General features: G+C 34.3%; 1 protein-coding gene across 3 annotated transcripts in view; it reads right to left on the reverse strand.

Annotated features, from left to right (window-relative positions):
• The window catches only part of FARP2 (FERM, ARH/RhoGEF and pleckstrin domain protein 2), a 70654-nt gene that overhangs the window by 39395 nt on the left and 13387 nt on the right, over positions 1 to 17872 (reverse strand). For all 3 annotated transcript variants that reach the window (XR_009155822.1, XM_058189184.1, XM_058189183.1), the window contains exons 3-9: positions 7737 to 7841; positions 7009 to 7051; positions 5244 to 5322; positions 3246 to 3343; positions 1828 to 1942; positions 1361 to 1508; positions 75 to 170 (exon numbers count right to left, since the gene is read on the reverse strand). Coding sequence is in view for 2 of the 3 variants with exons in the window: in XM_058189184.1 (XP_058045167.1) it covers positions 75 to 170; positions 1361 to 1508; positions 1828 to 1942; positions 3246 to 3343; positions 5244 to 5322; positions 7009 to 7051; positions 7737 to 7841 (684 nt within the window). In the remaining variant the exon portion in view is untranslated. The remainder of the gene's footprint in view (positions 1 to 74; positions 171 to 1360; positions 1509 to 1827; positions 1943 to 3245; positions 3344 to 5243; positions 5323 to 7008; positions 7052 to 7736; positions 7842 to 17872) is intronic.

A 17872-nucleotide genomic window follows, 5' to 3' on the forward strand; every position in this document is an offset into this window, starting at 1 on the left:
ATGGTCTGCATATATGTCAGCTCATCCTTAAACCCAACATAAAATCATAGAAAAGATATTATGATAGTACTTACATGAACCTCTGGATGAAGCTTGATAAGAAATCGTTTTCTCTTGAAACTTATTTTTCGGATTTTGGACCAGTTGAAAGTATTGATTTTTATATTGCCCTGTGTTAAATGCAATATGTAACAAGTGAAGAAATATACATAATACAGGATTTAAACACATTTTTCAGCATCCCTCTTTGAGGGAGATGGGTGGTTCAGAAATGCAAAAAGTAAATTAAATATACAAATAAAATAAAATATACATAGAACAGGATTATACAATATGTATAAACATATACTATCAGATTACTTTTTTAGCTACAACTGTCTAAATAAATATTTACTATTGTCTCCTGAATACCAAGAACAAGCTTCTACATGACTTTGGTAAAAAAAGACTTTAAGCCAGAGATAAGGATGAGATGCTACAGATCCGTGATGGTGAACCTATGGCACGCGTGCCACAGGTGGCACAGAGCCCTTTCTGTCGGCATGCCAGCCATCGCCCCAGCCCAGCTCCACTGTGCATGCCCGCACACTCGCATCGGCCAGCTGGTCTTCGGGTCTCTTCCGTGTATGTGCAAGGGGTGGGGACATGTGTGGGGGGGTGCAGGTTGGTGCAGGAGGCCCAAAATGTGGTCAGGAGGGCCTCGCGCTGCGCACCCACACCCCATTTTGGCTTCCAGGTTGAGGCAGGAGGCTTTCCAGGCCCAAAATGGGGTGCGGTGGCCTGTGGCCCGTTTTGGGCCTGGAAAGCCTCCTGCACCAACCTGGAAGCCAAAACAGGGCACGGGAGGGTGTATGCACAGGGGGCATGTGCACATGAACGTGGGATGCATGTGCATTGCATTTTGGGGGTTCGGACACTTGCACACTTTGGGTATTCGGCACCAAAAAGGTTAGCCACCACTGCTATAGATTATTGTGAACCCTCTTGAATCAGACCATTTTAATTATACTAATCAGCATGTCATAATCAAGTTTTTAAAAAATATGATTCCCTTTTTTAAACATGTCATAATTACTAGCATAATTACTAGCATAATTACTAAACCAAAGTGTACTTCAGCTTGAAACCATCAACATTGGCAAACTGATGGGGAAATGAACTATATTGATTCCAAATGAAGAGTTCTCTGCAAAGAATATGATTAATCATTTGCATTTATTTAGCCAAAAAAAGGTTTAATCTGCCTCAGGATCTTAGAAAGAATTGTAAAAGTGAACTCCAGTTTCTCATTCAGAAAGGATGCCAAGCTCTTGACTCTTAAGATTAAACTTAGAATAATATTTAAAAATTACTCTCTTACCTGGAAAACCAATACACCCATGTTTGAAACAGCCAGATTAATTTTTGTCCCTTCACGATCACATGCCAAGTGATATCTCATGCCATACATCTCCAATTTCCGACCTATTTCAAGCACCTGAAAGTCTGATTCAGCAGGGGTTTCGCCCCTTTAGTAATAAAAATAAAATAAAAATACAGAAGTTATTGATGGATTTATGACACTCTGAATATGTACGGGGTGATTTAAGGCAACCAAATGAAAATTCTCCTTCCTTGCAAGCAGCCACATGGGCTTACTTTATCAGGTCGAAGGGGGGAACTAACCTAACAACAGCACATAAAAATAACTTGAAAATGATGCTCTTTATTACCTAATTTTATTTAGTATCTGGCTACAGTATCAAGCTACAAGTTGGTAAAAAATTGACTGAGGCTAATAAATACTCACACAACTGAATAATTCATACTAAAAATAAGTTTACTTACACATGCTTTCTGTGAAATGCAAATATTTTTTCTTGCAGTCTTTCCTGGTTTGGAAAGTATTGATTGTTTTTAAGATGTTCATGATCTCCTGATTCATCAAAATCTCCAATTTCCGCTGTGACATAACAGAAAATATATTTAAAACAAAATACCTCATATCTCAAATTACAAGTATTTCAAACTCCTAGCAAATTATTCTTTTATGATATTTTACAAAAACTATTCATTTATTAGAATAAGTATGTGCTGGCTTTTCTAAAAAAATAAAACTCTCAATTTTACAGAGTTCATCCTAAAAAATGATTATTTGTTTTCTGACAGGATTTTTATAAGCTAATGCTAAAGGTGTGATTCTGATAAGTTCAAGGGTTCATATAGGCAGTTTATCAGGTTTTTTTTAACTTCAACTGTTATTTAAATGGCAAGGTAGAAGATATGCAAATTCAGTTGAATTTTCTATATACTCTCATGGAAGAAACCAGAAAGGAGAAAAACGTTGACTTAATCTTCAGTGATGTTCAGGATCTAATATGTATCATAAATGCTACTATGCTGGAACCAGGGGATTGCTGAATTTAAGGCGAATGGTTACATTGTCAAAAGGGTTCAGACATAACTATATAAAAATAAATATCACTAAACTTATGGAAAGGGAATGGATGCCTCATTTTTTATGGCTGGTACAGACACAACTAATACAACAATAAAATTTATATAGTTGAACTCCTACAATCTTTTATCAAAAAATAGTGCAATGTCAGGACTGCACAATCAAATGACAAAGTTATATTATAAGTGGGAAAAAAACACTTCTGCATATATGTCATATAACAAAAGAAACAAAGTGTCAATCAAAACACATGGCAAACACTATATTAGCTGAAACCCTCAGATCACATCAGATTTCTCTGTATGTAAAAGGAAATTAAATGCATTAAATATCTGAATTCAGGAACTCTTCCATGAATAAAATGACCCTCGTTCGAATAGAGCAGCAAATATTGGTGTTATAAATTTGCTGTATTTAAGAAATACAAAATATACCAAAAGTCAGGTCTTCTAAACAATTTATTATCTAAATCATTTTAAATGTTTGAAATAATTACAATTTTCTTCTAAATAGTTTCTTACTCATTTGATGCATAATTTTGAAAATTGAGTTAAAATATGAGTAAGCATACATACTCTGAAAAAATAGTAAAACATATTCTGATGGGCCTATGGGCACTGATCTTATATACCCTATATATTATTTAGCAATCAAGCACTGATTAAACCAAAACTTGCTTCAGTTGACCAAGTTTGATGAATCACACACCATCTGATTCTGCCAATGTAATTCCAAATTCTTCATATGTCAATATTTCTCAAGCATGAAGCTGATCATTCTTATCTATAAAAGAACATTTCATACTAACATTGTAGAAGATGAGATATGAGGAGTGCTGCTGTATTGTCGTTACAGGTGAGGCGTTCCTCTGCCAGATCTCTCTTCATTTGCAGTGCAAACAGATATCTAAAAGAATTAGTAACATGTCTGGTCATAGGATATTACATATTCTGGAAAGGAGGACACAATCTGGCAATAGCCATAGCACAAGCAGAAGATAAATAAGAGTGTGAAGATTGCAACAGGCCCGTTAGCAGCTACTTACTTTTACTCTATGTCTCTAACTGACATATAAGAATTACCAAGTTCCACTTGCTTACTGCTACATCATCTTAGTGACTATTGTTTACCATCCTATTAGGCAGATTTGGAAAAATTTTAGAATCAATTTCAACAAGAGTGCAAAATTTGGCATGAATATATTTTAACATAAATAACATATTCAAATGATGAATATTTGATGATATGGATCAAGGATATAATGACTTGGGTAACAAGACTGCTGATCAAATTTGTGAAGGCACAAAACTGCATACTACAGAATATTAAACTAAATGATCCTTATGATCACTTCCAACTCCACAATTCTATGGTTAACCTACAGGTACAGTTAAATTGTAATTCCAATCTTCACTGATTAAGGGTGTGAACCTGATTTTGAATTATACATCAACAACGCAAGATCTAAAATGGACAGCTAACATCAAAAACATCATTAAAAAAGGACAGCAAAGAATGTTCTTTCTGCGCCAACTCAGTAAGCTCAAACTGCCCAAGGAGCTGCTGATTCAGTTCTAGAGGAATTATTGAGTCTGTCATTTGCACCTCTATAACTGTCTGGTTCGGTTCTGCAACCCAACAAGAAAAACACAGACTTCAGAGGATAATTAGAACTGCAGAAAAAATAATTGCTACCAACCTGCCTTCCATTGAGGACCTGTATACTGCACGAATCAAGAAGAGGGCCGTGAAAATATTTACAGACCCCTCGCATCCTGGACATAAACTGTTTCAACTCCTACCCTCAAAGCAGCTATAGAGCACTGCACACCAGAACAACTAGACACAAGAACAGTTTTTTCCCAAAGGCCATCACTCTGCTAAACAAATAATTCCATCAACACTGTCAAACTATTTACTGAATCTGCACTACTATTAATCTTCTCATAGTTCCCATCACCAATCTCTTTCCATTTATGACTGTATGACTATAACTTGTTGCTGGCAATCCTTGATTTATATTGATATACTGACCATCAATTGTGTTGTAAATGTTGTACCTTGATGAACGTATCTTTTCTTTTATGTACACTGAGAGCATATGCACCAAGACAAATTCCTTGTGTGTCCAATCACACTTGGCCAATAAAAATTCTATTCTATTCTATTCAATTTATCACCATACAAAAATATATTAATTTACCAAGCTTGGTTTGTAGCAAAAAATATACAAAGGAAAGACAGTTGGAGAAGTATAAAAAACCTGATCAATATTATTTCATGTGCCCAATTTAGATAAATCTGTCATGTGTTTTCATTCTAAAGGTATTTTATCTCCCAGCTTAAAAAATTATTACAGAAATGATCTGCAGCACTAATTATATGTGTTGTTTCTCAATTAGGCTTTTTTTTCCTTTTCTTTTCAGCAAATGGTCAAGATTTTTTTTTTTGCTTGGAGTTCTTATAACATAATTTTCCATTTTCTTCCTTCTCCTTTATTCTTTTATTTTGGTTATTAATTACATGGTTATATTATTTTATGTATATTATACTATAAATATCATATATCCCTTTTAAACTCTATTATTTTGCACTTTATTTTAATTATTTTTAATTACATCTCTTTTATATGATTTTTGGTTTGCCCATAATCAACTTGGATAGTAAAAAGGGTGATATCTAAATTTGATAGCTAAATAAATTAATTTTTATTGCATGTATACTAGTATTTATGAATTTTATATAATAAAGCAACTAATAAAACCTATTTTCTCTCTCTTTTTTATGGAATATAGAAAGTCTTTACCTGGTATACTCCTCTTGCAATTGGCCAGGATCTGGAGGAAAGAACTTTACAGCTAGACGAAGCACTGTGTTCTTTGGTCCTGTAGAAAGCCAGTAGATCATTAAAAACATGACAGTCAACTCACAAATCTTATTCTTTTATTGTAATTGCATGTTTGATGTCCTTATTTGTTATAAATTTTAAAACTAATCATGGGGTTATGGCTTTATCAATGGACTGCCACTGACCTACAGACTACTGTCCTTATACTATTTCTCAAAATTTGGCAGAGTTCCCAAATGAATAACAGAACATTCATTACATGTTATACCTCATAAAAATACATGAGGTATTACGCACAAAATATCAAATTAAATTTATTAGGGAAAGAAGGCAGGATCAAATAGTTTATTTTAATTCAATTTAATAAATTTCATAGTCACTTTTAACACCAAAATCTTCCCAAAGTACCTTTAAAAATTAAAACAATTTCATGATAAAGTCAGAATTTTGAACACAAGAACAAATAATGAAACCTATCAATTGAAAGACAAGCATGCCCCAGCTCTTTGCTTGAAATTGTCTTTAAATCAACAGATGAAAGCAACTATACATCCTTCTAGAAGAAAGTTCCACAGAGCAAAGTACTCTTTAAAAGAAATTTACTTTCTATAAACCATACACAATTCAATGACAGAGAGCAGCCAGTGCAAAGATCTAATTTATTAACAGGAAGATTGTCCACTGAACTCTAGACTCTGAAATAAGCAGTGAATATCTAACTTATAGTGACAACAATCTGAGATTATAAGGGAAGCCAACAGGATTTATGAACCAAAAGATGTACAAAGTGCAGATTCCTTTACTTATAGATGTTCCCTTCTTAAGTCAAGCTTTCCTGGAACTGTGCAACTGATATGCAAGCTCACACTAAGGCATGGCTTTTAAAAAAATATTCCAGAAACCTGCCCACAACTCTTCTGAACCTGCTTTTTCACTTAAGATCTAATTATCTATATGTCATTAGTGCACATTGCAGTTATATCTAAAAGTATTTAAATTCTCTGTTTTCTTGCTCTGTCCACAAATTAAGTGACTCTTTTTACAATGCCTGTTGGCCTTGTAGCCAAGTAATTGTTGCACATTTATATAACTTCTATTGCTACCCTGAAAACCCTGGGCCTATCTCAAACCTCTCATTTGAAAGTATGCGGAATTTAATAAATATTTATTGTTTGTAACTTATATGAAAACAAAATTATTTCCCTAAAAATGACAAAAAAGTGTAAGAAAACATTCATAAACCAGTTATTCATTGTTATTTCATCATAGCCTACATCATTAAGAATTCGAGACTAAGAATTCCTATCCAGTTAAAAGAATACATGTAGGATTTAGAACCAATGTTATTGAGAAATTGAGGACTTCAATTCAAACAAATAAAACAAAAGAGAATTTTGATGCTAGTTAACAGGACAAGTTCTACCTTCTGCTATCTGAGAAAAACAAATACTGGTCTATAAAGACTGAAAATATAACAAAATAATCAGCATTTGTATTATTGAATTTGTTAAATTGTTATTTTCATTATAACAATTTAAAGAATAGTATAATTAACCGAATTAGAGCTAATAATTGCTTTAAAATAGCTTCAGCCTTTGGGAATGGGGGTGCCAACATGTTTCTAAAATATACATTCCAGTATATGAGCAGCAGCATTTTTTAAAAAGGGCTGTTTCAACTAAATTCTGGAAAGAAACATTGATTTATAAATATATACACTTACTTCTTACTTGCTTTACAATAGGTTTCATTGGCTCCAACCAAATCTGAATTTAAAAAATAGACAAATAAACGGGAAACATTATCATACAACTAAATCCATTCTAACAATTGTAAAATTTATCTGCTTGCATTTCTCATTTAAAAACTAATTTAGCTAAACTAAATCTGGTAAATAAAAACCTGTTAACAAACTTTTCAGAAATATAGTGAAAAAGATGGGATAAGGAATTACAATATATTCTAATTAAAGGAGAACACTCTTGGAATTAATCTCAGGAAAAATCTGTCCATATGAATACTTCAGAGTTTAATCCAATTAGCAACAGTATACTGAATGTAATATTGTTTAGTTGCAAAACTGAATCTATTAGTTCATTCCATGAAGCAAAACAAGTTATTTTACAAGTTTGCTTATCGTGTTCCGTGAACCAATATCTTGATTCTCTGAACCAAGTTGAAGAAATAAATGAAATACAAAACAATATAGTCGCTATATTTTTTTGTAGATATGTACTCATGGATTTCTTGGTGAAGGATCCTCCATTGAGGATTTGTGGAATTTATGTTTCTTTATGTAGACTTTTTGTCATTGCACAACATTTCTGATTTGTAAGAAGGCAATCTATAATAACATCGATGAAAAACTTTTACTTACATTTTCACTACAGACTTTTTTAAGCAAACAAACAAAATCAAAGAATGAAAACAATATAAAAACATGCTACATACCCAATATGATTGCACGTTTTGGAACTCAATTCCAAAATAGTCAGATTCAATCAAATTCAGACGATTAAATATCTCTGTCAGTAGTTTCTGGCCGCAACATTTTGACTGAAAAAATAAAAATTTATAATTAACTTTTATGATAATCAAGGTGTATTATATGTTGAAAAATGCTAATTTCAAGGTCGATATTAAAAAAAATCAAAGAAAAATATTGCTATATATGTATACAGCAATACAGTGTTTGTTTTTGTACTATTACCATTTTCATGTTGCACAAATTCCAACAAAATTCTAAAGCACTATATTTTATTTCCATTTCATAATATATCTTAATATATACATAATAGACATCTTATGAATACAGTATATTTCAATAGATCATCTAGTTTTAAGAAATAATCTAATATAACATAGTCAAAGCTACTTTAAATTAAACTTTAGATTTTAAATTAGACTGGAAGGAAATTAAAATTACGTAACTATAGAAGCATGATCTTTTTTTATAATTTGACAGCAGCTAGATGCTATTGAGCTGTAACTCTTAGCATCCTGTATTTGCCATCATTCCTAAAGGTGGAGGGACTTGTACTGATGTTGAACTGGATTAGCAAAACATGCCACAATGAGAAGTTACCCCTCAAGATTGTCACATTTATCTGACAATCTTCACAACTGCATTTGCCCCAGTTTCCAAAAATATTAGTGCCGCTTGACTTACAGCAGTTCATTTAGTGACTGTTCGAAGTTACAACAGCATTGAAAAAAGTGATTTATGACCATTTTTCAGACGACCTTTTCAATATCCTCATGGTCATGTGATCAAAATTCAGATGCTTAGCAACTGTCTCATATTTATGGCAGTTATAGTGTCCTGAGCTCATGTGATCACTTTTTGCCGCCTTCTGACAAGCAAAGTCAATGGGAAAATCAGGTTCACCTAACAACTGTTTTACTAACGGTGTTAACAACTGCAATGATTCACTTAACAATTGTAGCAAGAAAGGTCATAAAATGGGGCAAAGCTCACTTAACAAATGACTTGCTTAGCAACAGAAATTCTGGGCTCAGTTGTGGTTGTACGTCAAGGACTATCTGTATTAAAAGATGCCATAAACCTTGCATCTTTTAAAAATTCCCAAACTTTAATATGTCAGATTTCTCCCTATTTAGAGTAGATTTAAGTGGTAAAATTTCAGCTCTGCCCACTAAAGCAAAACATGGCAGCTAATACGATTAACACAGACTACTCCATCTTTAGTGGGTAAATTAGGGATTAAGCTCACAACCTAGGACCCCAAAAGTTGAGTTTAGAAAGAACTCAAAAACATATAACATGTGTTAACATATGCTTACATTTTTATCATTTTTCCCCATTTTATTGTTGTAAACTGCTCACAGTAGCTCCACGAGATGGACAGCAAATAAATTTAACAAATAAATAAATAACAAATAATATAAAGCTAAGAAAGTTCTGGCATATGTTCACAGCTCCTGGAACGAGGAAAAGCTTTACTACCATACACATTGTTATCAGCTGAAGTTTCTGAACTATCCTCAAGAGATTTTCCAAAAAAATTCTTTAATCTTTAATCACTTTGTACCCCCATCTACACTAAATTATAGTTGTACTGGCAGTCCTCAATTTACAGCCACAATTAAGGCCAAAATTTCCATTGCTAAGCATGCAGTTGAGTGAGTTTTGCCCAATTTTATGAACTTTCATGCCACAGTTGTTAATTACTGTAGCTGTTAAATTAGTAATAGGTTGTTAAATGACAACCTTGCTTGTTAGAAGGTCGCAAAAGGTGATCACATGACCCTGGGATACCACAACCATCATAAATACATGCCAGTTGCTAAGCATCCAAATTTTGATCATGCGACTATGGCATGATGTCACAGCGGTCATAAGAGTGACAAACAGTCATAAGTCACTTTTTTTAGTGTTGTAACTTCAAACAGTCACTAAATGACTAATCATAAATTGAGGACTACTTGTAAATTATCTATGCTACTAATAAATATCCCTAGATTATGATATTAACTCTGTAATATTTCTATATTATTCATTTGGAAACATCCTGTAGAGAGGTCTTCCTCAGATTCTAAATATATGGAATTTAGTAGTGCATTCAGGCACTCATCCATTCCAATATCATTTGAATTAGAAATATAGAAAGAAAAAGAGAATTATATATCATCTACAAATTAATAATATTATAAACCAAAAATTGGGTCCTAGTTTCTGGAAAGAACTGTAAGGCCTTCAATTCAATTCAAACAGCTACCTTAGAAGAATCAATGAGTTATACATCAATCTGTTCTCTCATCTAAAATAGATTTTTCAAATCAATCACTTCCAAGATAAGTGATTCAGTAGTTTATGAATAAACATGGGTAAGTTATAAATTTATGTTTTTCCCTAATAAGTAAAAAAATTGATTTGAGATTTGCTCCAGTTTAGTAATTTTACAGAACTCCCTGTAAAACACAAAGATACCACATCAGCTGTTCCATTTGGCTCATTCAACAAAAGAAACTCCCATCTCTTTAAATTAACTAGAAGTGTAGCTTTATTGAAAAATCCATCTAGGCACGGCACAAGCAAAGTCAGTTCTGGGATTTTCCTGCGAAAACCCACATAGGCAATTCCCCTTTTCTCCTCCAGGCCACCCACCGTTCATAGTTCATCAACTGAGTTCAATTCTTTTGCTTTGAGAAAAGCAGTCTTCTTTGGTCAAAACATTCTTCATCATTTGGCCTTGTTAGATAATGTTTCTCCAGCAACAGACGGTTCACTTACATTCCACAGCCTCCTTCCACCCTTAGGAATTCACTACCCTCCTTCACCACTGTTTGGCAAAGCTGCGAGTGAAAGAAGGTACAGGCAACTTCCGCTATGGAGTCGAGTCAGGTTTGACACTATTTACCATAACATTCAAGATATATGCAGGGGACTAAAAAATTAAAGAGCTCGCTACAACATTTATTTGTGGAATTTAGAAGCAGATTCAACTTCATAAAGACTTTGGGTGCTCTAGAACATTGAAAGTAAAAGCAAGTAAGCAAAAAAGGCAAGCAAGCAAGAAGCCATCACTTCTACATACACACACCACTTTTATACACACACACACACACACACACACACACACACACACAGAGTGTGTGTGTGTGTGTGTGTAAGACCAGATTATCAATAAAACATTAACCATCGAATTATAGCTATTAGAAATCACAGCTTTCCCATAGTCAACTGGATGACTACTGCTGCAATTACTTAGGTTTTCAATCTTTAAAGAATAGCTCCAATTTCTTAAAAAATAAAATGGATCCTCAAAACTCTTATATTTATGAAACACAGAATTAACTGCAAATTAGTCATGAATTTTTGCTTGTGTTTTTTGTTGCAAGTTGTGCTTTTGAGTCAGTATTGACTCCTGGGAACGACATGGACATGTCCATGCAGTTTTCTTGGCAATATTTTCAGAAATAACTTGTCAGTGCCTTCTTCTTAGGGCTGAGAAATATGACAGGCCCACCCAGCTGACTTCATGCCTAAGGCAGGATTAATATTTAGAGTGTCTCAGTTTTTAGCCCAGTGTCTTTAACCACTACGCCAAACTGAATCTCCATTATGTTTTAATATTCTTTAAAAAATGATAACATTTTCTTCTAGCAATTTCAACTAGGCCCTCAAGTTATTTATTATATTTTTCATTATTTTTCATTTTATCTGTCAAGATACTATTAATTCATGCAATGCAATACCCGTTTAGAAAACTGGAATGTATTTTATACTCTCAGCTTAAAATTTTGAGTTTTCAAGATACATATTGTAAACTGAAAGTTTCATACATTACTCTCTCACATCATTGCAATTTTGACAACAACACTGAAAGTCCATAAGAGTTTTTAAAGTTTATAAAGTTGCAATAGTAAGTTTCCAATTTGAAAAGAGGATTTGTAGCTCAGAGTTGAACTTGAAGCTCTCTGAACTTGGCTGTTTTCTTGCAGACGTTTCATTACTAAATCAGGTAACACCATCAGTGCTAGTCTTAGTCCATTCAATGATGTCACCTAAACTGGTATTGAAATGTCTGCAAGAAAACTGAAGTCAGACTGCACCAAGGACCCCAGAATTTCCTATTGTGAATTATTTTTCAATCTTTTATTGCCGAGTACAGCTTAGATTCACAACATTGTTACAGTGCTGCATATAATAATCCTGCAACCTTAATTTTAACAAAGAAAATAGTAACTAGAAGAACTAGATCTATTTTGAATTTCACGTTGCCCAGAAAAACTGGTAATGCTGGTTTTCTAGGGTAGATCATATTTAAATCTACTTACCTTATTTTTTAATTAGAAACAACAACATTAGGCCTTTGTAAACCCTCAAATCTGATTCTTTACATACTGAAACACCATGTCCACTTAAAAGTCTGACATGACCTCTTTAAGAGCTTGTTGTCTAAACACGCCTGTTCATGCAGAAAATATTTCCATCAGAAGACTATTGAAGTAAGGTAAATTGCCAAAGCACTTCAGAAGCAATTCTGTTAAAATCATTATTTGTTCATGTACATGTATACTCAGAACATGTGAGAAGAGGTCCTCAAAGTAGCCAGGTGGGCCTTTGAAAGGATGTGGTGCTCTGACAGTTCAAACAGTGATTCAAAGGGATGCATTGAATTAGTCCTGCATCACCCTAGATGTGCAAATAGTTTTACTACAGCCTTAGTATTTACCATTAGTTAATAGTAAGGATTAAGGATTACAAAATGGATTGTAACCAAAGTACAGAATATTCCCATGATCTATACACAAAAGGATCCAGTTTTTGGATAGCAAAAGACTTTAGATTCAGCCAATGGTATAAATTAGCTAAATTAAAACTTGACTTAAGCCACTGCCTATTTGGCTGTGTAATGTTGCTCCGATTTATCAAGCTGTCTATAGCTCAATCTTTTAATGTCAACTATACACATAAATAAAATCTAATAAAATCTAATCAAACCTCTCCCAATAGCTTATTTCTACTTTATTTCTCCTATGTGACATCTTTTAGTATCCTTTTATTTCAACTGGTATAATTCTCAAGTAACTTTCTTCCCTTATTTTGAGACCTCTTCTGAGATAGGCAAATGGCAATCTTTTCTACGCCACAAATCCATCTATAATGAAAAGACTTTGAAAGAAATACTTCCATGAATTAACAGAAGAACATTTGAAGAAATGGTAATTTACAGTAATCAACATGTGATTTAACATTTCTCTTTTTTAACATGTAAATCTTCATGTATTCCAAGCAAATTTTGTGTTCTGGAATATAATCCAAATATCTCTACGGTTGCTAATTCTTACTTCTTTAATGTTGTTGTTGTTAGTTGCGAAGTCGTGTCCGACCCATCGCGACCCCATGGACAACATTCCTCCCGGCCTTCCTGTCCTCTACCATCCTCTGGAATCCATTTAAACTCATGCCTACTGCTTCAGTGACTCCATCCAGCCACCTTGTTCTCTGTCGTCCCATTCTTCTTTTGCCCTCAATCTTTCCCAGCATTAGGCTCTTCTCCAGTGAGTCCTTCTTTCTCATTAGGTGGCCAAAGTATTTCAGTTTCATCTTCAGGATCTGACCTTCTAAAGAGCAGTCAGGGTTGATCTTCTCTAGGACTGACTTGTTTGTTCGCCTTGCAATCCAAGGGACTCGCAGGAGTCTTCTCCAGCACCAGAGTTCAAAGGCCTCAATTCTTTGGCACTCAGCCTTTCTTATGGTCCAACCTTCACAGCCATACATTGCAACTGGGAAAACCATAGCTTTGACTATACGCACTTTTGTTGGCAGGGTGATGTCTCTGCTTTTTAGTATGCTTTAATACAATAATTTAATTTAATTATTTAATAATTTATTAAATTATTAAATAATTTATTTAATTATTAAATTAATTATTAATTAAAAATTATTAAATAATTTAATACTTCTTTAATACAATAGTATATACTCTAATGTTCACAAGTAAGAAATCCATCTGACTGTGTTGCATTATATAATTCAATTCTGAAGTTATGGGAGCTAACATTTGTCCTTTTAGTTATGGGAAATTATACTGTTTAATCAAATTGCACAAACACTTGGCCAGGGCTAAAATAAGTAAGCAACACATTTCATTAATCAATCAAAAATACAAGGAAAATCTTTGTGTCAAACACCCTTCTCCTGCTGCTGCATGAATTAAGTACTATACTGGTAGTCCTTGATTTACAACCTCAATTATGGTCATAGATCAAAGACTACCAGTATATAGGAACTTAAGAATCCACTGTTACATGGGATAATGATATGGTCTGGGGGTTCAGCTATATAACACAAAAATAAACAGAATTTGAAAGATAAGTGCAAATTCTTGACTAAATATGGTACCATTTTAGATCCCAACCTAACACACACACTCAGAGAAGTCAAGATAGTCTGTAGAAAAATTCTAGATACTCTAATTTGGCCTCACAGGAAGAACTGGCATGTATTTATGATGATTGAAGTGTCCTTGGGTCATGTGATCATCTTTTACAATCTTCTAACAAGCAAAGTCAATGAGGAATCTAGATTCATTTAAAAAACACGTTACTAACTTAACAACTCCAGGGATTCACTTAATGACTGTGATAATAAAGGTCATAAAATGGGGCAAAAGTAATCTAACAACTGTCTTGCTTAGCAACAGCAATTTTGGGCTCAATTGTGGCAGACTACCTGTAATATTATGTACGCCATCATCTACATTACAAATTATTCTGAAAAACTGAAGACACACATTTTTATTTTCTTGTCCTTACAAAGAAAAATCAAGTAAATCAGTTCTGATCACCTTTCTTGTGTAGATTGTCTTTGGGTATAATGTCATTTCTGTATTTTTCCATTAAGCGCTGCTTAAAGATCGCAATAGTGATCACAAATATATACATTATTTATTATTTCTCTTCTTATTCACAAAAATTACAGTAAAACATTTATGCAGTTTAATACTGTCCACAAATGCTTTAGAACCCACTTCCTCCTAATAATCTTCCCAAAATTATTATGATGGTTTCTTTTTTAAAAAAAGCATTTTCCCTGAAAGAATAAAATATTTTAATTGCTCACTACAGTAATATTAACACACAAATATAAGGACAAGAATTGGCAAGCTGGGAATCCAGAATTGTGTTTTGTAAACAGAAACTGTAAGTCATCCATTAAAAAAGATTAAGAAAGAGAAGTTCAAGATTTAAACCTCTGGTCATAAATATATGTAGCATCACATTTTTAAGCTGTTCTTTATCTTACTAAAGATTATTTTACTAAAGTTGTTCATACAGGTAGTCCTCATTTAGGAACTGCCTTGGATAACAACCATTACCTGTTAAAATACAGTAGTGAAAAAAAATAATTTTGCGAACAATATCCGCATTTACAACCTTCACAGCATCTATTACATGTTTACCATTATTGTCAATCAGTTTGTATTTTTCTGTTCCTGATTTTTTTCGCCTGATACACTCCCCTTTAGAGTGTGCAGACATTATCTAAACAAGCTACTCTTCCTGAGCTGCTTTTCTCTGCAGCACAAGGCATCCATAAAAAGTACTAACTGGGAGTTAACAAGCTCAGTTCTGTGACCTTAATTAGTTAATTAGAACCCTCCAGCCTGCCTGATACTGACAAAATCATGCTAAGCAAACAGCAAGTGCTGCATATTTCTATCTGTGTTCCTCATTGTATGCCTGAACTAGCACGTATGTGCGAGGGGAACCTTTACCTTTTACCTTATGCCTGCTTATTCTCTTGTAATCCCTTCCTCTCCAATGAATGTAAAAACAAACATTAATTCTCTTCTTGCTAATTATCCCAGCACTGGAGTGAACATTCCATAAGATGGGGGATTGGAAGAAAAAGGCTAGAAATTTTTTAACCAACTTCCTTATGAGTCATGTTTCCCTGCCATTTCAGCTCACCTGGCTGTCTGGAGTTGTATCCTTCCTAAAGCAAAGGAAAGCTGAAATAAAATAATAAGCACAGTCATGGCTGTATGATTTTCACTAGCAACCATTTTGTTTAACGACTAATTTGCTGTCCCAATTACAGTTGCTGAATAAGGATCACCTGTACAGTATGTCTAACACTGTGTCTATTTAAGTTGAATCCCTGAATTCCCATGATATTTCTAAGAGAAAGAGTTATTGCAAGAACTTTCATTGACAAAAGGCAAATTTATTTTTATAGGCTATTGAAAGAAGGCCAGGTCGTGATGGAGGGCTACCTGCAGGTTAGGATAAACTGCAGGGGCTTGTCCATATATTACTGGGAGTCAAGAGTGATTTGAAGGTACAAAAAATTCTTTTCTTACTAGAGGAAAAAACAATATGGATATTTAATTCAATTTAGTACTCTAGGAAGGTAAATAAAATAATTTAATGCAGTTTAAAAAGTTCTTCAAGTTTTTCTATGTTGTACTAAGACCTTCCATTTCCAGAGAACCTAGAGTGACCTGGATAAATTAAGACAAGTAAGTACAACAGCAACAACTGAAGAGGTACTTACAGGCAAAATGCCACCAATTAATCCAAAAATAATTGTATTGTCACTCTCCCCAAACTTTATAGCAAAAATGGCCAATATATGACCTTTAAATTTGGACACTTTGATTCTCAATAGAACTAGAAAATCAGTATCACTAAAATTAGTGTGTTACTTTATCAACAACAAGTATCCTACCTCTTGAATAATGCATTCTTTGAAACCAAATTCCTGTTTGATTTCACTAGTACTGAATGAGAGGTAAAACTGTTGTTCTTAAAAACTTCTTCAAAAGAAAGTCAGGCCATTAACAAAATAACAGGTTTTACCATATTTCAGACCAAATAACAGGGACAACACAAAACCTAAATTGCTTTTGCAGAAACAGCCTGTAATATCCTCGGCCATGAATTACTAACTCCCTTTTGAGGGCAGATAAAAATAAGCTTCAGGCAGTTTATTTGCCAAATTTAGAATATTCAGAGTCATGACAAACATCTGGCAATAATTCTTTCTGGAATTTAGTCTTTTTTTTCTGACTGGCAACAAGATGCAGACTATGCTAAACAGTATTCAATCTATTATTGACGAACAATTGTCTAATAGGATTTGAAAGCATTAATCCTGCCACACCACGCTCCCTCAGTGCACCCCAACACAATACAACTCACAGTGAAGACAGAAAATCCCTAACCCAATAAATCATATTAACAAAACATCCAGTCCTATTGCACCAGTGTGAACATGTTACACATTGCGCCGGCCCTGCAGTCCATCATACTACAGAGTTATGATGTTGTTTCTCATTCAGGAGTCTGACAGCCCATGGATAAAAACTGTTTTCTTCAGCCTGTTTGTACGGCTGGCTATATGCCTATATCTCCTTCCTGATGGTAGGATGGTAAAGAAGTAATGACCAGGGTGAGAGTTGTCCCTGAGAATTTTCCTCATTCTTCTAAGGCAGCAAGCCCTAGCGATCTCATCTAGTGGTATCAGGGGACAGCCCACAATGTTTTGTTCTGTGCTCACCACTCTCGGTAATGTTTTTCTATCCGTGGCTGTCAGACCAGCATGTCATACCGTGATGCAATAAGTGAGGATGCTTTCTATTGTGGACTAATAAAAGGAGGTCATCAATTGTTGTTCCACCCTGTTTTTATGCAAGACCCTAAGGAAATGGAGTCTCTGTTGGGTCTTCCTGACCACCTGGATCATGTTGTTTTTCCAGGTGAGGTCTTCACTGAGATGGACTGCCAGGAATTTAAAGGAAGAAACTTTCTCTACACAGTGGGGCAGGTTCCTCTCTCTTCCTCCGGAAGTCCAACACCATCTCCTTGGTCTTGCTGATGCTCAGGTGCAGATTGTTTTTTAAGCACCATGTGGAAAGTTTTTGAACCTCCCCCCTGTACGATGTTTCGTCTCCACCTGTAGTAAGACCCAGTATGGTGGTGTCATCTGTGAAATTAATAATCAGATGGGTCTGATGGTACACAATCATGTGTGTACACTGAATACAGGTAGGGAATACATGTAGGGACTGAGCACACAGCCCTGTGGGGAGCCAGTGCTAAGACCCAATCCT

This window comes from Ahaetulla prasina, chromosome 6 (assembly GCF_028640845.1).
Source record: "Ahaetulla prasina isolate Xishuangbanna chromosome 6, ASM2864084v1, whole genome shotgun sequence".
NCBI lineage: Eukaryota > Metazoa > Chordata > Lepidosauria > Squamata > Colubridae > Ahaetulla > Ahaetulla prasina.